Here is a 27,761-nt window from a genome sequence, read left to right as displayed (position 1 = left end):
AATCCCTGAACATGCATGCACTTATTCGCTCTTTCTGTCAGTCCAGCACTCCTGAATTGGAGGGTGCCACACGTCTAGGTGAGGGTGGTGGACCAAGGGTGAAAACAGCAGAGAACAACAAAGAAGTCAAAGAGCGCGGCTAGACACGGTTAGTCGGCCAATCCCTTGTCTATCCAGAGAAGATGGAGAACGCACACGCGAAGACCCCGGTAGAATGCCTGGGCTACTTCTCGGTGAACGAGAACACTGGTCTCACTCCTGACCAGTTCAAGAAGAACCTGGACAAATACGGCTTCAATGGTGAGAGTTCGGGCATTGGGGATGGGTGGGAAGCCTACTGAAGGAAGAAAACCCCATGTACTAACTGTCAATGAAACATCTCAGTGTTTGCATTCAGAATATTCCACAAAGCACCACAGCTTTTGCTAAGATAAGTTCTGGAAGTCTTCCTTAGTCAACACCAGTGGAGTTTCATGCCTTGCTTGTAGTTAGCAGGGCTGGGTTAAAGCTTTTTTAGAGTGCAGTCGCAGCAGCTGATAAAAATGCAGAGACATTGAGAAGCAGAGACTTTGAGGGCTTTGAAGAGCTATTTAAAGATAGCCAAAGAAGATGACTGGAGAGCGAGAGAGACAGGTGATGGCTCAGGAAGCTTCCTGGGTGATATATGGTGTGGGCAATAGCAAGAGGTGTGGATAATTTTAGGCCGGATCAAATGGGGAGGTCCTCAGACGGCTTACGACTAAGTGATCGGGAATATGATTGCTAATCAATAACTACATGGAAGGCAAATTCCATGGCAAGAGTTGCTTAATAATGTATTACAGTTATTTTAGCAGTCATATTCCTGCACTCACTGTGACGTTGCTTTACAACACTTAGTAAGCAGTCATTACATTTTTATTAATTGAATTTTTTTGTGAAAACAGTCGAGCACTTTCACAGAGGTTTTACAGGCTTTGACTGGAAATCAAAGTAGGCTGGGTCCTCCTGAAATAATTAAGCAACACAATGTGTTTTTAATTAAGCCACTGAGTTGTAGAGCTTAAGTTATTAAATGGGAAGCACGCAGAGGATTTTTGAAAAGGTGGATGTTTTTATAAACTAGAGGGCACATTTATTGTGTAATTCCATCATAATGTTGCTGATAATGTTTAATAATGTTTAATAACGATCGTGAGACACTTTAACTGACTGTCTTTTCACCCCGCTCTCTTTCTGTCTCCACCTCCTTCACTTTGGTGTCCAACTCCAGAGCTGCCCGCTGAGGAGGGTAAGTGTTCCTTCAACACATTTACTGCATGTTTAAATGTGAACAAGAGCTTCCAGACACCTGATATCACCCAGAGAGAATGACTGGCGTGACTTCACTGACCTCAAAAGGTCTTCAGTCAAAACAAGCAGGCAGCATTTTGATTGTGTAATTTAATCACCACAAGATAATTGCATCCCACTTGCCACTGAAGATTGTTGGTCAATCACAAATCCATACCATAGTGTGCAAACTTAAACCACACAAATACACTCTAATGCACGCTTAATGAGGTGATTATTATCCACTGATTGTGTCCTTGTCCTGCAGGTAAGAGCATCTGGGAGCTGGTCATTGAGCAGTTTGAGGACTTGCTTGTCAGGATCCTGCTTCTGGCCGCCTGCATCTCCTTTGTAAGTAAACAAGCTATTCCTGTCATGTGCATTTTAAGCTTAAGTGACAGGAGGAGTATTTGTAGTAGACATAATAGCAGCAGCAACAAATGAAGCAAGGCACTAACACTTGTGGACAGGTTCCAAGTTTAATAGCACTACTAACAAGAATACATTCTTCAGGTTTAAGATAACATCCAGCTAATCATTTCACATGTTTAGATGTAATCTCTGGCCCCTCACACATTCTTAAGAGTCAACTTAAAAGGTGATTGCATTTAGTTTAGTCCATCACACAAACCAGTCCACTAAAGCAAGCATGCTGCAGTTACTTGCGCTACTTTATGGCCACTTTGTCAAGACAGCTTCCCATCCCCTCCGCCCCTCTATGTATTTTTGAGGACGACAACTTGAGAAGAGGGAGACCAATTGCGAAGTCTACTAGGAGGTGTATTAATTGCTATGGCCAGCATCACCCTTTCGGGCAGCTGTCATGATGGCCTTAGAAGGCGAATATTGAGGAGCCAGTGAGAGATGGGGGGGCTCGAGGAAGTATAGGGGGGCAGAGGGGTAAGGGTTTATTTTAAGAAAGCCCCAAGCTGAGGAGAGAAACTGAATCCTTCGGGAAAGGTCAGGCCTGAAGAAGGAACGAAGGGCCTCCTTAGAAAGACACTTTAAGTCAGAAGGAGTGAAGAGCTATTAGGACACTGAGATTAATCTGAAATCATATTAAGAGTTTTACACAGCTATTATCAAAATAAAAGCCTCAGTACAGGAAAAGAAAAGACCAAAATATGACTAAATGTAAATGATGAAAAGGTCTAAAAAATGTCTGTGTAGGTATATATTTAAAAATATTGTGCATTTCTTTTCTGTCTTTTTTTAAAATTGTTTACATGGTTTTTTTTAATCATGCAACTTATATAGATAAAAACACTGAATTCATACAAATATAAAAAGTCCCATAAGTACCTACCCCCCTTTATGGCAATCTCTACAACCACTAACACATTTGTACAAGCTTATATACTTGTTAGAGGTTTTTAGTTCAGCTTAAAAGAAAAATAAATGAAAAGCATTTTGTTGTTAAGAGATATCGGCCCGCTGGTTCTCAGGAGCAGGATAGCCCACTGTCACTGTGGTCTCCACCGCACTAACCATGCTCTCACCACAGGTGCTGGCCTGGTTCGAGGAAGGTGAGGAGACCGTTACTGCCTTCGTGGAGCCCTTCGTCATCCTTCTTATCCTCATCGCTAACGCCGTTGTTGGCGTGTGGCAGGTTAGTAATGAGGCCCAGGTCGTTGAGCAATAAGCGGTATCCATTACACTGGCAGTAACTGGAACCTGTGTACTTTCTGTCATCAGAGTTGGTTTCTCAATTCGCATTTTCAAACTCTTAAATCTGAAATGTACATCAGCGCTCACTCGATCTTATGTGCAAGCATGAAAACATTTATATAATATTATGACTTTTTAAAATATTTAACGCGTTATATCTGGCGTTGTTTTGACTGCAGACATTTAGTCATGCTCTTCTTCATACATGCCAATAAGTGTGTGGCACTGCTGTCAGGCATCACTCAGTGGGGGAACATTGCTGTCATCGTGTTCATGCCAAGTGTTGAAATCAGCTGCTTCCCTTCTGTTTTCCGCATCTAAAGAACTGACATTAGCAACCCGCTAATCAAAGATCATCCCAGATCACATTTCCCTAAATGAGTTTATTTTCTTGCACTACTTTCCACACTGAATTAAAAAAACATCTCTAAAAAGAAAACCCACCATAAAAATTCTCCTGAAACCTAATATGGACCAGACCACTTCAGATAACAGATGTGACCTACTCATGTGACATCAGTAACGGGTGTAATTGCTGTGGGTAATAACTCAAAGCCTCTTAGAGGACATGCCCAGTGCCAGACCAAGGACAAAATTAGTATAGTTTACATTCAAACGAGGATGAACACACATGTGGACATCCGTGTGGTGTCTCTGTATCCTTTGATACAAAGATTTTACTTTTATTTGTCTGCAGTTTTTAAGCAGATCCCGTTTTCTTCTCTTCTTAATGAGAGTTTGTGTCTGTTTGCCGCAGGAGCGTAATGCTGAAAGCGCCATCGAGGCTCTCAAGGAGTACGAGCCCGAGATGGGCAAAGTTTACCGCTCTGACAGAAAGAGTGTGCAGAGGATCAAGGCCAGGGAAATCGTCCCTGGAGACATTGTGGAAGTGTCTGGTAAGAGATGTCGAGGTTCCACATGGGGAGTCTGTGTTTTTTTTTTTTTTTAAACGGTCTGTCGGGGGGCTCGGTATATATTTTCAACCGGGGAATACTCACAACCTGTTGTATCAAATACTCTTCGACGTCTAATTACAGTGAAGCTGTGAAGATGCTTCCACAGAGTTCCTTGCATTTCTATTCAGGGAGTGAAAGGCAGACACAAGTTCAGGATAGATGTGCCCGAGGAAGGCTGATGTCAGAGCCTTGTGTCTTTTTAAGGCAGCGTGAATGAAGCACGACAGAGTAACGCCGCAGCGAAAACATGCTGACTGTAGGAAAACAAAATTATGAGTATAAATACCCCCACGAGCACCTGCCGCACTGCCTCTTCCCTCGCTGCCGTTGCCACTCCTGTTCATTTGTCAGTGCACACCTGTTGCCACTCTAGCTGGCTGCCCTGCCCCCCCTCACCACGTGTGCTTCACTCTGATTGGTCAAAGCATGTGTCATTTAGAGTTCTGCACTATTATGAAATCCGTGGATTAAGTATAGAAATTTAGCAAGTTGTCTGAGCATTCGGTGCCTATTTTAGGAGCTATTCATAGTATTAGCGGTGGTAGTATTATATTTCACTTTGATTGAATTCAGTTTTAATAAATGAGTGACATGAATTGAACTATTTGGCACTATTGCAGTCATTTGGATGTTATGGAGGTGCCAACATAATTAAGTAGGAAACGTTTTTCACACACAGTCCCCATGGTTGTTTTTAACTTCTTTCTAATGTCAGTAAGAAAGTTATTTATGTGTTCTCTAACAGTTCACTAAATGTTAATGATAACTTCTCTTCTTTGCACAGTTGGTGACAAAGTCCCCGCTGACATCAGGATTGTTTCTATTAAGTCCACCACCCTGCGTGTTGACCAGTCCATCCTGACTGGTAAGCTTCTTAAGAAAATCATGCACTACATCCTTTTCTGTCCTTTCTCCGTTGGCAGTTTTGAGTTAATTCTCTGATTTCACTCTCAGGTGAGTCTGTCAGTGTGATCAAGCACACTGACCCTGTTCCTGACCTCAGAGCTGTCAACCAGGACAAGAAGAACATGCTTTTCTCTGTCAGTATATCCTGTTACTATGAATAATTATTTCTCTCACCTGTCCTTTCATTTCCTTAGCCTTACCTGGTTTCTCTTCCTCGCTTTTCCTCTGTAGGGTACCAACATTGCTGCCGGCAAGGCCATTGGTGTGGCTGTCGCCACTGGAGTCTCCACTGAGATTGGCAAGATCCGTGACCAGATGGCTGCCACCGAGCAGGAGAAGACTCCTCTGCAGGCCAAGCTGGACGAGTTTGGCGAGCAGCTGTCCAAGGTCATCTCCCTGATCTGCGTTGCTGTCTGGGCCATCAACATCGGCCACTTCAATGACCCCGTCCATGGAGGCTCATGGATCCGTGGTGCTGTCTACTACTTCAAGATCGCTGTTGCTCTGGCTGTCGCTGCCATCCCTGAAGGTGAGGACAGAAAAGACAGTGAAAGAACAACATGTTCCCACTCCACTGCTTGTTTGTCACACTCAGTTTTTCACTAATGTCCCTCAGGTCTGCCCGCTGTCATTACCACCTGTCTGGCCCTTGGTACTCGCCGTATGGCCAAGAAGAATGCCATTGTCAGAAGCCTGCCCTCTGTGGAGACCCTGGGCTGCACCTCCGTCATTTGCTCCGACAAAACTGGCACCCTCACCACCAACCAGATGTGTGTGACCAAGGTGGGTTTTTAACCAATGAAGAAAAGTGTACTTTAGACAGCTTTCATGAACTCTCCTTCATGTGCAAAAACTGTCTTTGTTTCCTCCCCTGCAGATGTTTATTGTCAAGACTGTTGATGGGGACCACGTTGACCTCGATGCCTTTGATATCTCTGGCTCCAAGTATACCCCAGAGGGCGAGGTGTAAGTTGGCTTTTATTGCCATGTATCGTCGTTCAGTGTAGCCAATCAAACTCAGAAAAACCAGCTCTAATTTGTTTGCAATTTCCTCCTATCAGTTCCCAGGGTGGTGCCAAGGTCAACTGCAGCTCACACGACGGTCTTGTTGAGCTGGCTACCATCTGCGCCCTGTGCAACGACTCCTCTCTGGACTACAACGAGGTAAAATCGGAAAGCCACACTTTTTATTTGCCACAATTCGACTTTACTACCTGCAGAGAAAGTAATTCTCTCCTTCATTTCTTGTTTTCTGTAGTCCAAGAAGATCTATGAGAAGGTCGGTGAGGCTACTGAGACCGCCCTGTGCTGCCTGGTTGAGAAGATGAACGTGTTCAACTCAAACGTGAAGAACCTGTCCAGAATTGAGAGAGCCAACGCATGCTGCTCAGTAAGTCAGCTCGTTTCATTTGTGGAGCAATGAAGGCGATTTACGTTTGCCGTTCGCTGATGAAAACCATTGTAGTAAGCTGAAGTTACGTTTGAGAGTTTTTACTGCTTTATAGTAAAAACATATATATCGATCAATAGGTGATCAAGCAGCTCATGAAGAAGAACTTCACTCTGGAGTTCTCCCGTGACAGGAAGTCCATGTCTGTTTACTGCACTCCTGGTAAAGGTGAAGGTGGTCCCAAGATGTTTGTTAAGGTCAGTTCACTCTTACCTGTTGTCACAGTGTTTGGGATAAAAGATGGACTAGGGTTCTGAAAACTGCAGTCTTTCTAATGGCCAGCAGGGGGTGACTCATCTGATCCAGTTGTGTAAAGGTCTATGAGAAAGCACATCATCCATCACCATTAATCGCTTTTCTCATGACGTTCTGGTCTCAAACCTTTCGTTTCTGATCTTATTGTATGCAACATAGCAATCATCTAATTATCTTATGAGCATTCAGTGTCCCCTGGTTTGTTAGTAGATTCACTCCCTGCTTGCGATGTCTGTTTTTACAACAAAGCTAAGCTGGCCTGTTAACACGCAACATACAACTAAAGATGATAAATGTAATAAAATTCTGGATTTAAAGTCATTCATATCTTTCATAAGTCATTTTTGTTCTACTACAAGTTGCACTCTGTTAAAATGATTTAGTTGAAATGTAGTAGCTTAAAGCAGACATCTTCAGCTTTTTGGTGTAGAAGTTCCTAAAAAATTAATTCTGTTGGTATTTGCATTTTTCCTTTAAAAAAGAAAAATTTGTAGCAGACGGAATAAATATTAAAGAACAGGCCGAAATTGTTTGTCTCTGTGCCGCCTTTACAATCTTCCTGCTTCATACCTAGGGTGCTCCTGAGGGTGTGATTGACAGGTGCGCCTATGTGCGTGTCGGCACCACCCGTGTGCCTCTGACCAACGCCATCAAGGAGAAGATTATGGCTGTCATCAGGGACTGGGGTACTGGCCGTGACACCCTGCGTTGCCTGGCCCTGGCCACTCGTGACACCCCACTGAAGCTGGAGGAGATGAACCTTGAGGACTCCACCAAGTTTGCCGATTATGAGGTTAGACATCCTGACTGAACTGAAACCTGGAGATACAGCCATGATAACATGTAAAAACTTGATTGATTTGTTTCCTTCTCCCCTCAGATGGACCTGACCTTTGTTGGCTGTGTGGGTATGCTGGATCCCCCTCGTAAGGAGGTCACTGGCTCAATTGAGCTGTGCGGAGCTGCTGGAATCCGTGTCATTATGATCACTGGTTAGTGTCATGGAGAGCTTTTTTATTATACCATTCTTATCATCAGAAAACCTGATCTTTCTGTTCTGCTAATACACAATCATACAAAGTTTTTTTTTATTCTCCGGAAACTGTCCTTTTTACAAGGTTTCCACTCATTTTCTCCTTCTCCATGTGTCAGGTGACAACAAGGGAACTGCTATCGCTATCTGCCGTCGCATTGGCATCTTCGGCGAGGACGAGGATGTCTCCGGCAGGGCCTACACCGGACGTGAGTTTGATGATCTGCCTCTCCATGAGCAGTCCGAGGCTGTGCGCAGGGCTTGCTGCTTTGCCCGTGTGGAGCCGTCCCACAAGTCCAAGATCGTTGAGTTCCTCCAGGGTTATGATGACATCACTGCCATGGTAAGAGCCCAGCGGTGCAGGATGCAAACTAAACCTGTTACCGACACAGAGGTTGTGTTGAAGTGTTGTCTGGTGGTTGGTTTGTCTAATGCATACTTCATCTCCTCCAACCGCAGACTGGTGATGGTGTGAACGATGCCCCTGCCCTGAAGAAGGCCGAGATCGGCATCGCCATGGGCTCTGGCACTGCCGTTGCCAAGTCTGCCTCTGAGATGGTCCTGGCTGACGACAACTTCTCTTCCATTGTGGCTGCTGTTGAGGAGGGCAGAGCTATCTACAACAACATGAAGCAGTTCATCCGCTACCTCATCTCCTCCAACGTCGGTGAGGTCGTCTGGTGAGTGACCTGTTTGACACACACTCTGTACTGCGACACATCTTTCTTTTTGTCTCTGGCTTAACTTCAGCTGTCCCATTACCCTCCTTCAGTATCTTCCTTACCGCTGCTCTGGGTCTGCCCGAAGCTCTGATCCCCGTCCAGCTGCTCTGGGTCAACTTGGTGACTGATGGTCTGCCCGCCACTGCTCTGGGCTTCAACCCACCTGATCTGGACATCATGGGCAAGCCCCCACGCTCCCCCAAGGAGCCTCTGATCTCTGGCTGGCTGTTCTTCAGATACATGGCCATTGGTGGTAAGTGGAACTGGGTGAGTTTGGATGGATTTTGATTGAAAGTAGGTACAACAGTTGTCTACACTGACACGATCCACCTACACTAACAGGATATGTCGGTGCTGCCACCGTTGCTGGCGCTGCCTGGTGGTTCATCTACGACCCCACTGGCCCCGGGGTCTCCTACTATCAGTTGGTGAGTGTTTTTCTCTGTTTCCTGTTGCTTTCCCCTAAACACAGATGTAGACATTTACTGATCTTACTTCCTATCTGTGCAGTCACACTTCATGCAGTGCCACGATGAGAACGAGGACTTTGAAGGCCTGGAATGTGAAATCTTTGAGGCTGCTCCTCCCATGACCATGGCCCTGTCTGTACTGGTCACCATTGAGATGTGCAATGCTCTTAACAGGTACTTCTTTGAATGTGATAGAGGAGGATGTAGCTTGTAAAAAAAAAAAAAAGAAGTTTCTTCATGCAACAGATATATTCTGCTCTCACGTCTCTTCTTCTTCTTCCTCTTCAAGCTTGTCTGAGAATCAGTCTCTGGTGCGCATGCCCCCATGGAGCAACTTCTGGCTGCTCTCTGCCATGACCCTGTCTATGTCCCTGCACTTCATGATCATCTATGTTGACCCTCTCCCTGTGAGTCAGAAGTTCAGTTTGAAAATATCTTTTGTTTTAGAAGCTCTAGTTTATGTGGATTTCCTCCACGGGGTTCAGCTTCATCTGACTTCCATTCTTTTCCTCTCCAGATGATCTTCAAGTTGACCCATCTGTCAGTGGAGCAGTGGATGGTGGTCCTGAAACTTTCCTTCCCCGTCATTGCCATTGATGAGGTGCTGAAGTTCGTCGCCCGCAACTACGTTGAAGGTAAGCAGCACTTTTATAAATCCACAAGAACAAAAATAAACAGAGATCTGTCCCAGTTCCTAAGATAACAGATAATAGTTTTACTTAATCATTCATGCATTACTACCATCATCATTTCAGAGTATTTATTAATATTTTAACTTAGTAAAATTAACCTAGCCTTTATCTAATTTCATTTTAATTCAATCAGGCTTGATTCTGTGTTTTTAATCTGCCTAATTTCACTTCTCTCCATTCATCATTAACTCACGTAACCCTTTTGTTTTTGTCCATTTCCAGTTTAAATTCAGCCAACCCATCACCATTAACCTGTAACTAAACCAAGGTATTCCAAGGCTCACACTGCAGTGTGTAGCTAGCACTGTGTAGAGACTGTTTGTCTGTTTGTGTATTTGTTGTTATTTCAATGTGTTCAAGCTGTTATCAGACTCACTATGACCTCCGGGGTCTCCTCACTACTCATTCATTGAAAAATAAATTGAAAAACATTGGGTATCATGACTTCTGTATGGGGAGACCCCTGAGTGTGTTGATCTGTGTGAGGTTTCTGTTTATTGGTTTTTGTTTTTTTCTTCATGAGATCACCGTGAGCGGGTGAGTAGATCACTTTGTATCTCACCAAGGTTACCTTTTATAATCATTATATAAACATTAAACAAAAGTTTTTTCTTAACACTTTATGATATAGCTGTAAGCAGATAAAAGGTCTGTGTGAGTATTAATTGTTCCCTTTGTCAACAGATTTTACTCTTAACCTGTTTTACTGTTAGCATTATGTGTAGTTTTTTCCTATAGAGCTGCAATAAAATAATTTATTACATGTTTATAAGAAGCTTATAAATAATAACAGCGACTTTTTCATAAAGTAAGCCCCACATTTAAAATGCTCTCCCTTGTAAATAGAGGCTTAAATTGTCTTAAACTTCTTAAACTAGCTTATATTTCTGAAAGAAAGTCATACTGTGAAACAGTTCTTTGTTCTCCTTATGAAGACAAATTGGGGATGTAGCTTTTTTATGTTTAAACCCTCAAACTCTGGAACCTACCTTCAAGTCTAACAATAATTTCAAGCAGTTCTTAAAATACACCTTTTTAATGAGACATTTAGCTAATGTTTCCACTAAATAATAGATCGCTATACAGCCTACGAGCGAGCTCAGCCACATTTAGTGGTCTGGTAAATATAGAGCATGTCCATTTTGTCTTTGTCAGTATCATGTTGGCCTTCTGCTTCTGTCGTGTCAAAGTTTGTTTGTTTTCATATTTCTCTGTTTATATTTGACAGAATTTTGTGCAGAATTTAATTGTATGTATTGCTTACGGATAAAGTGCTTAAGAAATTTAAGAAAACACAAATATTTTACAAATCTGTAAAGTTTTTACATTTGGAGTTAAGTTAAGTGAGGGTAACAATCAAACACTGGAGCTAATTTTCTGTTCAGCAATGTAAAAGTCCTCAGTAAGTAACTGGCATTTGAAGTAATAATGTGCTTTATTATTTTGTAAAACAGTAAATTTATAAATACACGAATGACAAGAATATTTATTTTTTTAGCATCAAAAATATCATTTTGATTAAAGGGCTTGTGTATAAAGGCTGATTAACCAGACCAGAAATATTTAAAAATATTTTAGTAAACTAACAAAACTGTTAATTTAGGGCAGCTGACCCACCCCTACCTTGGTGGTCTTATAAATTTTTAAGCACTGTGTATGTGTGTGTGTGTGTGTGTGTGTGTGTGTGTGTGTGCGCGCAGGTGTCTGTTTATATGTATGCATTTCTGATGCATTGCTTGTATTTTGTAGTTTTAATATGTTTTTATGTTTGTGAAGACGTTTGATCCTCTACATGCCATATTGAGCTGTACACAAACTGAATTTTATGAAGCCCTGTCACTTTAAGTTTGAGAGATGCTATCAAAGTGTCATTCTTCTTATCACACGAGAAATCACGTAGTTTTCCTTTGTTTACCAAATCATGTGTCTCTGGTCTCTGCAGCAGGTACAGAAGTTAAATAGAGATGTAGAAGAAGAGGATCTTCAGGGCTGAAGAGAAAAAAGCGGAGGAGAGAGAAAGATCACAGCCAAAGAGGGGAGCCATAGAGAAGAAAAAGACTGAAAAAAAAACCTTGTGAAAAAAAACAAACAATAAAATTTGTTTAAAATCTGCAATAAAAATAGTCTCTGTATAAGGAAGGAGATTGAATTAAAATGAGGGGAAGTATCCTGATTAACCAGATAAAGCAGTAATATTTAAGATTTTATTCTAAGAAGTAAAGTATGTATTAAAGGTGGTTATTTTTTTTTTGTTAACCTTGGATATTCTCAGCTGTTGTGTTTTTGCGTCCTCTGTCCATTTTCATATGACTGACTTTCCAGCTCATTACTTTGATTCTAGTCTTCGTTGCTCGTGTCTTGTGCAGCCTCCCTGCTTTAGCTGGGCTCTGTACAGTGTGGTGTAGGGTTGTTTAAATTGACTTCATATGGGCAGAAAAAACACTTGCTTTCAGCCGCCAGCGCTCTCTATAGGCACCATGCGGTCAGCGGACTCAGTTGGAGGTCTCGTGACATAAAATGGGCATGTCTACTCAGTCACAACACTTTTGGTCTTATATATTGTTTACTTGATAAGCTGCAATAAAGTGATGATTAAAAACTTGTGAATTTATTGTGGAGCATGTTTTTATTGGGAGTACAATTAGATGACCTCCTCTGGAAACGCCACGAGGATGAGTGATTACAGTGTTACAGTGAGTCAAACCATTGTAATTTTATAGCTACTATTTTGGTTTTTTTAGCCCATGACGGGGTTTTTTTTTCCGCTTCTGCTGTTTAAGCGTGGCTCAGCGATGGTCATCAGTCTTTGGTTTGCACAGCGAATTCCAGAAACCCCCGGACCCATTAGATGAGGGTCCTGAACGGTATGTCGACGTCCTTCATCTGCTTTTCATAGTCTTCATCAAACAGCTTTGATTGCTCAGCTGTGAAATGGTTTTTCCAGTCACCCACTTCACCTGCATATGAAAAGGAAGACAATTTTGTTAAGTTTGAAAATATATGCTAAAGCCTCTATCATTGTTTTGTTTTTGTTTTTTTGCACTGATGAATAACTGACAGGCGCTTAAAAAATGTTTTCCAAAACCGTCATATGTAATGCCCACACAGTGTCTCATTTACCGCTAATACATTTATTAAATTATAACATGTAACATACAACATGCGTGTAAACACTGTTTACATTTTGTATCACTGTGGATTTTAAATCAAAAAGTGCAGAATTGCAGCTTGAACTGCTCCGGATGTTTTTCAGCCATTTTTATATGTAGTCATTAGATGATTGATTGACAAGCAGTTTCTTGAGGCCATGAAATTTCAGAACTTATCAAACAATCCTTTTAAAATTATGTACGTTTGTTAAACTCATTTTAAGCCTGTGAAAATGTGAGGTTATCTGTATAACTAGCTGTAATATTTAGCGCCGTACTTTTTTAAAAACCTGGGCGTCTGCATTTCAGTTACATCTTGACTGTTTGAGTTAGGATCCACTGTGATGTGTACAGAGGTAAAACTCCCAACATGTATCTTTGTTTATAGATGTAATTATATTGTGCTGATTAAATGCTTAATGACTGGTTTGTTAAAAGTGAGGGGAAAAAACTGAACATGTAATTGTTGCAGAAGCCCAGGCAAACAGCTTCAAATGGCTTGTTTGAACTAAAAATCCTCCAAAACTTTAAATCGACTCTCGTTAATATCTGCCAACAGACTTATTCATTTGAGTGTTAAGTTGTTGTGATGTATAAATAAAATAGAAGCGGGAGCTCAAAATCCAGGGACCTCTAGGGGGTGCCCCTGCACTGAAGGACAGGCAGCAGAGCAGTAATTGCTGCCTTTGAGGAGCTCAGACTGTTCACAAGTTAATTTAACCTTGTGACATTATTACATGAAGATATTTGTGTGTCTGAGACAAATATAGGTGTTCACGACGTGTAAGGCACTCACTGGCGACTGAGATTGACTTTCCTGCATATCTTTAATTTAATAGTGCACCTTTTCTCATGAAAGGAGAGATGGACTGGTCAAACACCGGAGATGGGATGCAGGAATAGTTGGCCATCGGGTTCTCCTTCATGTTTTTAAAGGAGGTGAGCTCCACGATTTGGCTGATGACCTCGTTGGAGACCGACAAGTCCAGGTACTTCATGATGCGCTCCACTTCACGCCGAGGATTCTGGGAAAATAAATGTGACAGAGTATGTGCGGAGGTTATTAATTTTTAAAATTCATTACAGATGTTCAAACAGATAAAACAAGATGAGATGTCACCACTTTACGACTGAAAACAGCAAATACCTGAAGGTAACGGAAAAAGTAAAATCATAAGAAGTGATAAACAAAACACTGCAAACAGGTGAGGAGAGATTACATAATGGAAATCAAATTGGGAGAAGCTGTTAAATGGGAGTTCTTCCTCCTCACTGTGGACAACTGCTCACAGCAGATCATTGCCCTGTTGGGTTTCTCTCTCTAACACTTCAGGGTATTTAGCTTACAATATAAAGTACGCTGATATTTATGAATTGACTGGTCATGTGAAAAAGGATGTTTATCACGGGATTCTGTGCAGTCCTGTGAAAAACTAAGTGCACCTTTACTGCTTCAGTTGGTAGCAGCCAGCTCATTAAATGCACTTGATTAACTGAACTTCAGGACGTGTGAGCACCTCGATAAATGGTTTGCAAATACAGCATATCAACAGAAAACACCTCATACCAACTGTTAAGTAATCTACGGTTAAATGTGAAACCATCTGTCCAATAGGTAAAGTTTCACTGAAATTAGATCATGCAAAAGGACAATGGTCACAAGCACAGCAGCAAATCTACAACAAAAGGGCTGGGAAAGAAAAGAATAAAGGTAAGGAATGGCCCAATCAAAGTCCACACCTCAAACTAACTGAAATCCTGTGGCAAGACCTGGGTTTAAATAAAGGTCTGCAAACATCAATGAACTAAAGCAACGCTGTAAGAAGGGTCCAAAAGTCCTCCATAACGATGTGAGAGACCGATAGGGTCATACAGAAAACCTTCACTTCAGGTTATTGATGCCAAAGGTGCTTCTACAAGCAACTGAATCACTGGGTGTTTTCCACAGGACTGTGCTGTCCAACTTTCTCTGTCATGCAACTAATACATATATAGAGTTCTTTGAACAATATCTCAAAGTATTTTTTTAATTTATATTGAATGTCTTAATGACTTTTAAGAGTATGCTACATTTGTTTTTAAATCTTCAGAAATAGGAGATTTGCCGGTAGTCACATTGTTTACAAAAAATCTGCTCTTTCTTTTCAGCTGTATGTCAGACAGTCGGCATTACTTTTCTTTTTTTTCCTTTATACATGAAGCTGGTCTAAATCTGCATCTATAAAAAGGCTTCCTAATCATTCAATCTCAGCTTTACATTTTAGATCAAAGGAATGCGCTGCGTTTATTACGTTTGCTTTGAAGGAGGTTGCGCAACATGCTTTGGTTATAATCCACGTGTTCTCCTCACCTCTTTCATGTCCTCGTAGAAGAGGTACAGAATATTCCTCTTTTCTCGCTCCAGCCAGTAACCTTTCACATGATCATACCAGGAGCCCCATGACACTGTAGAAGCAGAGCAAAGGCCATTCATTCAAGCAGCTTTGATGAAAACATTTCTCCAACTCCAGTCCAGGTTTATGCTGAGTGTATGTTTATATTTACGGCTATCGTAAAGCTTCATTAACAGCTTAACATCAACATTTATGACAGTAGGTATTTTAGTAAATGTCGGCTGATAAGAGACTGACAAACTTGACCACCTTTAATGACTTTACAGCTGTGTAACTGCAGAGCTGATGAATTATTGCAAAGTGATGACATTATGATTACATAATTCATCATTTCTTTATTTTATACTAGGGAAATTAAAAATACATAGTGACTTATTGACAGATGTGTCATTCTGACTAGCTTTAATATCAATATTTGGTATGACCACTTTTATTCTACAATACGGGCAGCTTAATTTCTTTCAGTAGTTTTCAAAGATACTTCTCTTGCTTTTTGAAGGACATTTAAAGATGTCGGCTTCCTTTTGTTTGGTTTTCTGTCAAAATGATCCCACATTACTCCAGTAATGTTAAGGTCCAGACTCTGGGGAGGCCAATCCATGACTTATAGTGTCCCATTGTGTGTTTTTTTCTATCCTGGTATGCTTTTACTGCGTTTGCAGTGTTTTTTTAGATCATTGTCATGTTGAAAAATGAGGCTGTTGTCATGGTCTGTCTACCACTTCTTCTTTTGTCCTCCAATTCTTTAAAATATTTTATGCCAAGGTTTCAGCTAATAGCTCTTTGAGAATCATCACAGATTCAGCTAAAGAAATTGGAACAAATTAGTGGTTTTCTTTGTGACAGGCTGCTAGTAACAAAGTGTCTAAACACACAATTTACAGCCACTGCACGCCCGAAAGATAAGAGAGGGAATGATCAACTTTGTTGGAAAATTCATACCTAACTTGTCAGTGAGAACATCAGCACTAAGGGAGTTACTTTGTGATTCCATGGAGATAAAACAAGTATGTGAGGAGACGGCTGTAGACAAGGAGCTGCAAACAGTGATGGAAAATATCCAAGGAGACTGGCCCAAAGGGTCCTGTTCAAAGTATTATCATGTTAGATCAGAGCTTAGTGTGGTAAATGGACTGCTGTTGAGAGGCAATAGGATTGTGATACCACATAGTCTGAGACAAGTGATACTTCAAAGAATACATGAGGGACAACTGGGAATAGAAAGTGTAAAAGGAGGGCTAGAGACACTGTGTACCGGCCTGGTATTAATATAGACATTGAGAACATGATCGGAAAGTGTGAAACATGTAAGACGTTTCAGAGCAGATTTCTAGAAACTGTCATTAGTGACAATGGTCCTTGCTATAATTGCAAAGAATGGCAGAATTTTGCAAGAGAATATGGCTTTAAACATGTCACATCGAGTCCTCAACATCCACAGGCAAATGGCAAGGCTGAAAAAGGAGTACATATCATCAAGCAGCTTCTGAAGAAGGCTACAGACAGTCAATCAGATCCCTATTTAGCCCTGCTGAGCTACAGGACTGCTCCTCTTGACTGTGGTTTATCCCCTGCAGAACTGCTGATGAGTCGTAAGCTACACACAACTTTGCCTTGCTATGCAGAAAGCAAACAGAGTGAAGAAATTATAAAAAAAGCAAGAGCATCTGAAATGGAAACAAAAACAGCAATACGACAAGGGAACAAGAGCACTTGGATTGCTTGCAAAGGACGATGTAGTGAGAATCCAAGATCAGACTGCATGGAGCAGGAAAGCCATTGTTCTTCAGGAAGCAGGTCCGAGATCATGTGACGTAAGAACTGAAGACGGTTATGTGCTCAGAAGGAACCGTCGCAACTTACTGAAGACTAAAGAGACATTTCAGGAGGAACAATGTGGTGAGGAAGATGAAAATGTTGATGTGTCACATGCAGAGTGTCTGACTTGAAACTACTAGATGGCCATGGGAATGTGGAAAAAGGTCAGAGGTCAGAGCGTAAGGTCAAAAGACCAGTTAGGCTTAATCTGTAAAACTATTGAACTGGGTTTGTTTTTATCTTATATTCAGATGGTGTTTAAAAAAAAAGAAAAAATATTAATGAAAAATATTAATGAAAAAAAGGGGGAGCACATAAAAGAAGACTGGTCTGTGGTGTGGCATAAGGATGTTAATAAAATGTTTGGAGCGGCAGCTCACAAAGCATAAGTGGATGTTGTGTTATTTTTAACAAGCGCTACGAAGACAACACAGTTCTTTGTGAAGCTGTCCGTTTTGAGTAGATACAATACTGGTTCATCCCTTGAATTAGGTGCCTTTTTGTGCTTGAATAATTAATAAATCAGTGTTAAGTGATTTTACAAAATAAACAAAATATTCTTTTAAAAATAGTGAGGTACTGTGACTTAAAATGACTGAAAAAGCAGCCAGTGGAAAACTTTGAAAGACCTTCAGAAAACCTGAAGAACTATTGCTCAAGACCACTTAAAGTTAAAGGGCTCCTTGAAAGCAAAGCATAAAGAAATAAGGTTTGGGTCAAAAGTTGTTAGCTGTGTATTTACACATCAGTATACATTTGCATGAACGGTACATGTTTGCAGTTCCTGGCAAACCGACAAGCCTCTGATTCTTATGAACAAGTTTCATGTTTGTGCCTTGAGCAGTCGAGCGCAACCAGTGAGCCAAGGTGGAATATGAGTTTATGCATGTAATGTTTGAACTTTGCCAGATTTTAGATCTGATTTTACCTGATAAACCTGCACACCCACTCCAATCCCTGGAGGTTATCAAAAGTAGCAAATCAGTCAAAGACTGACTGAACCAAAGTGCAGTCTGAGCTCCTCAGGAGGTCCTTCATATCAGCTGCTGTAAGCCCATTTAATGCACAGTACTAAAAATATGAGTTTTCCCAAATGTTTGCATATTTGCATGTTAGTTGGGTGTTTTATTTATTTATAAATTATTAACTTTTTTAGGAATTACTATTGTTTATGTCAGTGTTTAAGCTGCCATGGCAATGTAATTTCCTGCAAACAATTAACAAATAGTAAATGGCCTGTATTTGTATAGCGCTTTACTCAGTCCCTAAGGACCCCAAAGCGCTTTACACTACATTCAGTCATTCACACACACATTTACACACTGGCAATGGCAAGCTACATTGTAGCCACAGCTGCCCTGGGGCGCATTAACAAAGGATCTATCTTTGAATCTGATTAACTGATGGACCATTAAATTTGTTAAATAAATCAAGCCCAACGAAACATATTATGTACATTTCCACCATATTGTGTTTTATGAAAGGCCACCTTTTTGTTCCCTAATCTTCACCAAACTGGCACAGATGCTTTAATATGTTCCAGTCGAATCAGCAGCAAAGCAGCCAAACTGGTTATATGTCACCAAGATTTTGATTTCTATCAGAACTAAACTGATAGAAATCAGTTTAGTTCTTGTGAACCTTGTGAATGCGAGAGTGAATGGGTGGATGACTGGACGTGTAAAGCGCTTTGGGGTCCCTAGGCGGGACTAGTAAAAGCGCTATACAAATACAGGCCATTTACCATTTATATTTATTTAAACACTCTTCTCTCAACAAGCTGAGAGGAGTCAGGTAATAATTTACTTTGCATTACCCAACCCAGTGACTTCATTTATAGGTAGTTAACATATATCCAATTGTTAATATAAAGACATTTCAAAAAGTTATCATTTAATGGCCCTACAGCAACCAAAGTCTTTTTCTAAGGAAGTCTTTTTTTCACTCTGGAATGAATGCATTGAGATTTAATAAAGTTGTGTGATTGGTTTCATACTTACAAAGCAAACTATGTTCCTAACAAGGCAAATAGGGTGGGAAAAAGCACAAAAGAAATAAAGAAATCTGCAGAAAGCTAACAAAAATGCATTTACTGCAGTAAAGAAGCAGCTTTTTTATGGCTGTCATGATGAAGAAATATTCCATTTATTTATATATATATATTTAAAAAGTTTACATTTTCATCCAGATCCTCACAAGATATGCGCGCTACAGCCACTCAGGGTGCAACTAATCTTATCATGAACACTCAAGCATAAAAGACAGTTACACAAGTTGTCATAGTTTCCATCCACCATCACATATTTTGTTCACAAAAGTCTCCAGGCAACCAAAGACGCTGCTTTGGTGGGTAAACATATAGGGCTATTGATGGCTTAGAATGGGTATGAGGACACAGAGGGAAATGTACTTACGCACTCCTTGCATAAACTTGTGGATGTAGCCACCAAAGGGCCCTGGCTCAGGCTGGGTCTGATTCATAAGATCAAAGTAGTAGTAGCTCACCAGGTTGTCTTTGGCATTGCGTGCCACGTAGATTGCCTTCCCACATGATCAGGAGGAACACAAAAAGATATTCACAGTACAGAGAACATGTTATTTGATGAGATTGTGTCTAGCATGGCATTCGTAACCTCCTCCCACCTCATTTACGTGCCGTATCATGAACCTTTTACCTTCAAGCTGCATGAGTTTTCTGTCTAGTAAGAAGCAATAAAATGAGGGATTTCTACTGTCACTGAAGTCTAATAGACAAGTCTCACCTTGCATTTGTTTTCCCAGAATCCAGGAGGCACCAGCTGAAACGGAAGATGTGTCTTGATAACTCTCGGGGGATCCATTTTTTCCAGAAGATCAAGACCTGAGACATAAATCCAGGGAATTGGACATAGGAAAAACTTAACATATGTATTCCATGATTTCTCATATACTCCAACCAATGGAAACTGCTTATTAGCATTGTTGAATTTACTTTTTTTTAACATGGTTAAAATAACATTAAACAGGACAAAAAGTTGAGACAGCCATTTAACTTTAGGCAAATTTCCTAAAAAATGTGACAGCAGTATTCATTTAATTCAATTCAATTTTACTTAGCACCAAACCAGCCATCTCAGAGCAACTGTTGTTGTGATTTCTACTAAAATGACTGAATGACTCAGCATATTGTGAACTAATTTCGCCTTATTCTGAGGTATTTGCAAGATCATTTGTAGTAGCCTACTACAAGAGAATGATATCATTCAGCTATTTTGATGTAATGTCATTTAGCTCAGTGTTTTGTTATACAACCTTTTGCATTAACATGTAGCCTTCCAGGTATCTGTTCTTTGAATAACCAACCTGAATCAGGGGCGATTTTAGCCCAGTTTTGGAGGCTTCAGCACCCCCAAAATGAATCAAAGCACCCCCAAAGATGTCTTACTTTTTTTTGAAAATATTTGCTGTTTGTGGGACACACTACTAAAAGTATAAAAAGCATACAGTACTTAATTGAGATGGAACATTTTAACAACAAAAGTACAGATAACCCCTCCCCCCTCCCAAAATGGTTTGTTCCAGCTCGGCTCTCGCCTACTCGCTCTAGCGCCGTTGCTGCCAGAGCAATGGTGGCTGAGAGGCAGCAGAGTGGAGGTGGAAGTGCCTGGCTTAAAACAGGACATATTGGCTGCATTTAACTTTCAGTTACTCTTTATATAGTTAGGTAGGAGTCAGACCATGTTTCTTTTTAACTGAAAAACATTACACCAGGTAACCTGCTGTGTTGAAAATAGGGCTGCCACGATTAGTCGACTAGTAACGATTACGTCGACTATCAAAATCATGGACGACTGCTTTGTAAGATCACAAAAGACGCAGGAACAAGTAGTAGAATTTAAGAGTGTAATAACGGACTGAAACAGAAGATGGCAGCACCGCATGTACAAGGATGTCAGCTGCCGTTAAACCCCGAAGAAGAAGAAGGAGCTGTGTCCCAGAATTCATAGCGCAGCCCAGCTCAGTTTCCAACAATGGCGGCAGCTAGTTAGTTTTAATATTACTCTTATTATTCTTTCTGGGTCACAAAATAAACGTTTAGCATATTTTCAGGCGAGAATGTAGCTGTGTAAACCTCAAATATCTGCTCAGTTTATCAAGACACCACATATTTCCAAAAGCGCTCCTACGTTTTCTGAGACGTCTGTTACCCACTAGCTTGATAGCTAGCCGAGGGCAAGGCTCACTAGAGCCCGTGAGAACACCGGACTCCGGCAAATCATTTTCAAACCCACTGCAGTCTTTCGCTACTCAGGTTAAACATATATAAGTCACTTAGATAACTTAAAAATGTTATTGTTTGGCTTTTTTTTTAGTATTTTATTTGTTCCTGAGTAAATCGGTTAGGCTGAGATTAAAGTTATAGTTTTTACACAGCTGAATAAACGTCAAGCAGACAACTGATTATCAGAAGTGTGAGATGCTCGAGCACATACTCCGGTGTCCCGTTATATTTTAGATAACAATGAGTTTATTAAACTTCACTGAAACAATCTGCAAATTTCATTCAAATTTAATAAACTATCATCTTGTCTTTATTTTTAGTTGGCACATACCTTAAACACTTAAAGCTGTAAGCTAATGATAGTTATATGAGAGCAGATGCATGCTGGTGCAATAAGCTGTACGCTGTACATCCAATGGATGCATGATCTGATTAGTCGACTAATTGCAAAAATAATCGGTGACTAGTCGACTATCAAAGTAATCGTTTGTGGCAGCCCTAGTTGAAAACATGTTTTCCAACGATGTTTGCTCTGTAGTAAAATTAGCGATATTTGACTGCCCTGTTGATTTCATTGAAATGTATATAGCCTATTTAAAATGTAAAACTTAACATTGTCCGTAGCCTGCTGTTGTTACCACTGTCCTGTTTGAAATGTAATGAGAGAAACTGGTTATTTTGCCATATGTGCATGTGTCGATATTGAACCCAAGGTACTAGGGCTAGGGTTAGCTAAAGTTAGTAACACGCTAATCAGCAGCCCGTTTGTTAGTTTAGTTAGCAACAAGCTAAGACTGAAGGACCGCGTAAGCGCAGCATGAATTCAAAGAAGAAGAAAAAACTTTAGTAAATATTTAAGTCCTGTTTTTACTTTTTTACTGAAAATGGATAAATACAATATAAAAATGTACCTGACAAAAATAAGAAACACAGTAGGGGACCAAGTCTGGATAATCAAGGTAAGAACACCTGAAGTGATTAGAGCCTGATGAAACAGGCATGTTTTCTTGAGTCAACAGTCCAGGGGAGAGAAAGGGTGGCAGGGTAAAGTTCATTATTTTCTTTCTTGTATCTAATGGTTTGGATATAGTGGTAAGTCTAGCACCGCAGTACATTTAAAATTTCCTTAGACAGTAGTAACACTGACAGTTGTGCCAAAACCCGGCAGCAAAACACTACAGCTTTTTTATAGATCTGTCTGTGACTTATTGTTATAAACCTGCCTGTTAGGTCACCGTGACATGCTTGAAAGTTGGCTTCATTGTAAAACTTCAACTGGCTGGTATTAAAGTTTAGTCAAACACAAATATGGCTAATCTGTGTTGGAAAAGCACAGCTGCGTTCACTGAAATGACCCAACTACAGTAACTTTTGTTGATCGCCTACAGAACTCCAGTTCAAGTCTTTTCTTTAGAAGGATATGCTTATGGGTTGAGAACTCATTGACTCTGATTGGCGTGGGAAAAAAACGATTCATTACAGAAACATTCCTCCTTGACTTGTTTTTGTGCGTTCTGACATGCTACAATTACATGTTAAATCTGCTGAGTCACAGTAGAGAATAAAAACATAGACAAAACACACACCTGAAGGGATGGGAGGTGGGGAGAAGATCTCTAGGAATGGACTGCGGACAGGTGTGGGGGCTCGTTTGCAGGCCTCAGCATCTCCATTGTGAAGGAGCAGGTCAACAATTTCCTGGGTCCATGTAGTCCCTATGAGACAGAGACATCAAACGGTGTACTGCTAAATCTCACCACATTGAGTAAAAACATTAACAACTGTCCAACAAACATGTCTTTTTTGACACCGGCTACTTAGTGGTGCCACATTACAGCAGATTCCACAGTCTAAAAAATTAGTCCAGAGACTGAAGGGCAGGAAAAGTAGTCTGTCTTTGTTGTTTGTTTGGTTAAATTATAACTCTCACACTTCATGAAGGCGTAATTACAGGATTAGTCTAGAGTTACTGGTGTTTTCCTTTATTGCCTGCTTGTTTAAGCAGTTACACACACACACAATGTTTTGGTAGACTTAGTGGAAAAACTACTTAACAATCAAGTAATGGAAGAAGAAAAAAGCATTAACGCCACAATGGAAAAATATTTCCTCACAAGTTAAAGTCCTGCATTAAAGAGAAAAGGGAAAGTGTGCTTCATTTTCTATGCTGTTTTGGCAGTGCAGTCCTGCATACAATCATATTTTCATGTAACATCTGAATTTGCAACAGATAAGGAAAAAGCACAGTATTTTTCTCCATACCCATGAGTGGAAGTGTAAAGTGTTAGAAATGTAAGCACGCAAATAAAGCTGCTTGAGATCAGTACTTTGTGTCTAACACTGTTTCTGAGTACCTGCTTTGGGGTAGGTGGCGATGAGGAGGTCCGATGGATCGGGACGAAAAGCCCAGATGTTGTCCCAGTTGTTGGCGATGTAGTTCATGAGAGGCACTCCTCTGACTGGGATGAGAGGGAAGCGTGTGATGGTGGAGCTGGCCTTCTGAATGGCCTCGCTATAGGTCATGTCTTTCTCCTCTGACATTTTTTACACTGCCAAAAGTGCCTCAAGGAAATCAAGAACCAAGAGCTAAAATCTGCCTTTTTTAAATTGAAGAAAAAAAAAAACTTCAATAAACTCCCGAGGTCCTGCCTTCAGCTGTCTGTGTCAAACACTCACTGCTGATTTGCCGGTGAGCCACATAAATCCCAGCTTCTAATGGTCCCGTTCTTTCTGATTGTCAGTCCCACAGTCAGCGTGTTTACTTCCTTGTTAAACTGTCATTATCTCCTCCTTGCATGATTCCGGCCAACAGCAGCGCTGCCTTGTTTCCTCTTGATTTCTCGAGGTCTGCAGTGTAAGTCGCCTCCCAGATCTGAATGCGGGAGCAGGAGTCTCTCAGTGGCCTCTCAGAAACAATGAACTCCCAGCTGAAGTCTGAGTGCCTCAGTCACTTTAAAACGTGTTTCTTTTTGCCCCTCTTTCTATCTTTGTAAGCTGGCTCCCTGAGTGCTTGTACCCAGGTTCTTATCAGTCTGCGATCACTGGAACTTGCACCAGCAGACCTACACTAAAGTGCCCTTATGTAACGTTCCTAGTTACGTATGAATTCCACTTTTCCTCACAATACTGTCTTGACTGCTTCCTCTGTAATCTGAGGAAGGAAAAAGGGAGGGTCTCAAAAAATCCTGCAACCCACAGAGAGGTGGACTTACATGTGGAGAGTACAAATGAAATGGATTTAAACATTTAACTTCACAGTTAAATGTGTAACTCTGTGTAAAACACTCTGACCGCTTGCGTTTCTTGGTCTTTTAACATAGTCGTGTTGATTGATTCACACTTTTTAATCACAATTTCAAAAAACAACCACTTTTTAATCACAATCTGAAAATTAGTGGCCAATGTTTACAAAAGCACATTTGGACTTTGATCCTTCAAAGTAAACAAAATGTTGACCTAATTCCAGTAAAAGAGTGGATGGCAGGGGTCTCATTTCATATTGTATTGTCTTACAAGAAGAAAAATGTTCTCGTCTAGGCATGCTGCTGGAGATTTATATGGACTTCATAGGTTATCTATTCAGCCAGATGAAAGTGTTTAGACTTTACAGACTTTATAGACTTTAGACTTCCAGGATTTCCAGAGTTAATATCCTGCCAGCGATAGAAACAATATTTTGACTGTAAATAGGTTGAGCTGTCTCAGTGGAGTTCAAGAATGTTTTTATAAAAACTGTCTGGGAAAGTTGAGAAATTTGTAACTTTAAAGCACCCTGAAGTGCACGGCTTCCTAACAATTCCTTTCCATCATATTTATATTACAAGTTCTAGTGTCTGTCTATACATGGAGGAAACATCAGATAAGTTACAGTTCCTTAAATTAGTTCCACAAATTAACGTGACGCCACAGGGGAAGCAAACTAAACACACTGAACATGGAAACAAGACTTTCAAAATAAAAGAGGAAACGTGTACAGACATGAACTGGGACACGCAAGCTTGAAACAAGAGACAGAGAGAACGAGCGAGAGTGATAGAGCAACACCGAGGAGAAAGACATGTGGGGAAAGTACACAGACAAGGAGATAGAAGAATAGAATAGATAGAATAGAATAATCCTTTCATTGTCCCACAAGGGGAAATTTGGTTGTATCAGCAGCAAAAACACACATATACAAACAGAACAGCACACAGAACAGAAACACAATTTTTACATATTTATATCATGGACAATAGTTACCAAAGCAGAGGACTGTACAGTTATTAAAAATAGAGTGCATATAAGTGGCAAACCCAGGTTGTAGTGTGCAAACAGAGCAGGATACTGAAAGATGTTTAAATAGTTAAGAATATTTAGAATAATTAGAAAAGTGCAGATTGTGTATTGTACCTGCGCATTAAAAAATTGACATGTAACTTCCAATAAGTTAGTGTATATATAAACTGAGAAAAGTAATGTGCAAGTTATAACACATGACAAACAGAAAAAGACACATATACAAGGAGAAGTGGATGATAACATGAACTAGACTAAACCTAAACTAAGACAAACTAATAATAACCCTAGAACTTAACATTATCTCATAAGTAATCAAAAAATGCAAAATAACTCAAAATGCTGGGTCACAGATCCAGCCCCAGGACAATGTTGTTGTTATTGCTCTGTTTCTTTTTTTAGTTGGGAGGCTGAATGTCCCCTTGCCTTGATAACTGTCTGATCAGTTAAATTCTTTTACCAGGTAAGATAAGCAGGTTTTGTCCTTTGACTGCTCAGTAGCCCAGATTCTGCCTAAATTATTAACAGCAGCAAGTCTTAATAAGCTGACTCAGATCTGACAGATGCTGCACACTGAATTTGGTTGTGTTTCTGGCTCCTGGAGACAGTGGAATCTCTAGTCATGAAAAATAAAGAGAACTTGTTTCTAGTTTTAAGAATTTCTTCAGTCAATTGTACTAAATATTTTCAGTTAACATGAAAAATAGAGCCAAGCACAAACAGGTTTTATACAAAGACTTTATAGCTGGCATGAACTCAGTGCTGTGACCGTGGAGCATGCTTTTAGCACCTTATCTGAAGCATTTATTCCTGTTCTGCCTGGAAAACATGTTGGGATGTGTTTGCTGATATTTCTATTCCATTTCTAAGGGATATCCTTTTGTGATTTTCAGCTTTAGGAAATTATTTCATAAAAATATCCCTATATATACACATACAGCCTGTAACATACATGCTTTAAGCATTCCAACATGCAGTTCTGCAGATAAAGGTCAAAATGTTTTTCTCGTGCCTCACCGTGTTAGGTCCAGATGTAGGCTGAGTAAGTAGAACAACAGCGGTGTTAAATCTGTGCAACTCCCCACATTCACATCTGGGGAATCGCTCGTGTTTGCTTCTCTTGGCTGTCTGCTGCGCAGCTCCATCAGAGCAGGTATGTATTTCTGGAAATGAAACAGCAGTCAAATGAGATTTCATTAATAAATCAACAGCCTGAAACCATTAAAGATTAAAACAGAGGGTAATAGTGAATAAACTTGAGATTGGGTCCATGCTTTTTAGAGACTTTGCATTTCAGATCTGCACAGTAGCTGAAGTGTGCTGTGGTGCAGGTGAGCACGCCACTGGCCTTCTCCTCCGCTAATCCCACGTACGGTACACCTCACTGACAGGCAATAATAAGTCAAGGCTAAGTGATTGCTTATTTTCTGCTGAGATTTTCATGGTAGTTTTCAGTTGACCTGCCTAAAATCAAACTAATCACTAAAAGAAGTGATTTTAATTTTGTATCTTTCCATAAAAGCTTCATTCCACTGTATTCCACTTCATTCAATCCACTTGCTGGCAGATGGGGGGCATTTTGACTGAAAAAGGACTCCCTGCATAAATGAATAGTAGCAAAACACATGGTGATTCACAAGGAGATGCATTATTACCAAAAAGTTCTTTGTTTTCTTGATGTCTCAGAGAAAAATGACAGCACAGCAAGAGACGACTGAGTAAAGAAGGAGTTCAGAGCAGAGTCGAGTTCTCAAAATATTACTATTCAATACCTAAAGTAGTAGAAGACAGCAGTGCAGATGTGTCATTTTGTTGCAGTGAGGAAAGTCCAACATGGAGTTAAACGTTTACATTTTATGCACTTTTGCATAGTTTTAATTATCTGAGCTTATCTGAGCGAGGCTAATGTACCATAAGCTGATCATTTTTTATCTTGTGCACACAAATATTTCCTTGAACAACTTATTATCTTGTGTGTGGTAATTATTTATCATGTGCACAAACAATAATTTATTACACATGACATCACCAGCGTTGTTTTCATGGTAATTGTGGGCTTTTAATGATTTCTTTGAACTGATTGCACAGCATGCATCAATGACTTTAAAAAACTAAAATTGATTGCACATGTTTGAATTTATTTTGGATTTTCTTTAATCCAAGGGTCAGAATTGTACATACAGGCTCAAATATATACTTACACAGTATATATTTGGTTAATGTCCTTTATCAAGTTACACCTTGACCAGACACTGTTTGTAGCTAACAGCTGGCATCTGGTATAAATCAGGCTGAATATTTGACCGCTCTTCTTGGCAGAATCAATAGTTTATTTAGATCAGTGGCCCTCCTGACACGGACTTCTAAGTTTTCTAAGTGTAGTCCACAAATTTTCAACAGGG

The 27,761-nt window shown here is 40.3% G+C and overlaps 2 protein-coding genes across 3 annotated transcripts; one reads left to right on the top strand and one right to left on the bottom strand.

Annotated features, from left to right (window-relative positions):
* Window positions 1-32: 32 nt before the first annotated feature.
* Window positions 33-12,070, top strand: atp2a1l (ATPase sarcoplasmic/endoplasmic reticulum Ca2+ transporting 1, like). 2 transcript variants are annotated; one of them, XM_006805702.3, is made up of 24 exons: window positions 33-300; window positions 1,253-1,270; window positions 1,580-1,662; window positions 2,816-2,920; window positions 3,737-3,875; window positions 4,720-4,800; window positions 4,890-4,975; window positions 5,073-5,370; window positions 5,458-5,624; window positions 5,719-5,807; window positions 5,903-6,005; window positions 6,100-6,231; window positions 6,372-6,488; window positions 7,121-7,339; window positions 7,427-7,538; window positions 7,699-7,922; window positions 8,039-8,259; window positions 8,352-8,554; window positions 8,644-8,729; window positions 8,812-8,945; window positions 9,061-9,178; window positions 9,289-9,406; window positions 9,686-9,731; window positions 11,406-12,070. In XM_006805702.3, exons 1-23 carry the CDS (start codon window positions 183-185, stop codon window positions 9,688-9,690), a joined length of 2,976 nt encoding a protein of 991 aa, XP_006805765.1. In that variant the 5' UTR covers window positions 33-182; the 3' UTR covers window positions 9,691-9,731; window positions 11,406-12,070. The 2 variants fall into 2 exon arrangements, with proteins under 2 accessions (XP_006805765.1, XP_006805764.1); XM_006805701.3 differs by lacking the exon at window positions 9,686-9,731.
* On the bottom strand, window positions 11,552-24,234 carry sult1st6 (sulfotransferase family 1, cytosolic sulfotransferase 6). Its single transcript, XM_006805700.3, has 7 exons — window positions 23,439-24,234; window positions 22,671-22,799; window positions 19,586-19,683; window positions 19,238-19,364; window positions 14,963-15,057; window positions 13,457-13,637; window positions 11,552-12,420 (listed from the first exon to the last, which is right to left on the bottom strand). The coding sequence occupies exons 1-7, from the start codon at window positions 23,623-23,625 to the stop codon at window positions 12,308-12,310; spliced, it is 930 nt and encodes a 309-aa protein (XP_006805763.1). The 5' UTR covers window positions 23,626-24,234; the 3' UTR covers window positions 11,552-12,307.
* Window positions 24,235-27,761: the final 3,527 nt, after the last annotated feature.

This window comes from Neolamprologus brichardi, chromosome 8, assembly GCF_056152115.1.
Source record: "Neolamprologus brichardi isolate AB-2024 chromosome 8, ASM5615211v1, whole genome shotgun sequence".
Taxonomy (NCBI): domain Eukaryota; kingdom Metazoa; phylum Chordata; class Actinopteri; order Cichliformes; family Cichlidae; genus Neolamprologus; species Neolamprologus brichardi.
Note: the sequence above shows the minus strand (reverse complement) of the source record. Positions and strands in the feature narration are given on the sequence as shown.

Bases quoted from the DNA above. Each gene is read 5' to 3' on its own strand.
- atp2a1l (XM_006805701.3), top strand. From the start codon at position 183: ATGGAGAACGCACACGCGAAGACCCCGGTAGAATGCCTGGGCTACTTC. The intron at 5,371-5,457 runs GTGAGGACAGAA...AATGTCCCTCAG, and splicing joins TGTCGCTGCCATCCCTGAAG to GTCTGCCCGCTGTCATTACC. The intron at 7,923-8,038 runs GTAAGAGCCCAG...CTCCAACCGCAG, and splicing joins ATGATGACATCACTGCCATG to ACTGGTGATGGTGTGAACGA.
- sult1st6 (XM_006805700.3), bottom strand. From the start codon at position 23,625: ATGTCAGAGGAGAAAGACATGACCTATAGCGAGGCCATTCAGAAGGCC. The intron at 19,365-19,585 runs GTGAGACTTGTC...TCATGTGGGAAG, and splicing joins TCTGGGAAAACAAATGCAAG to GCAATCTACGTGGCACGCAA. The intron at 15,058-19,237 runs GTAAGTACATTT...CTGCTTCTACAG, and splicing joins CAAGTTTATGCAAGGAGTGC to TGTCATGGGGCTCCTGGTAT.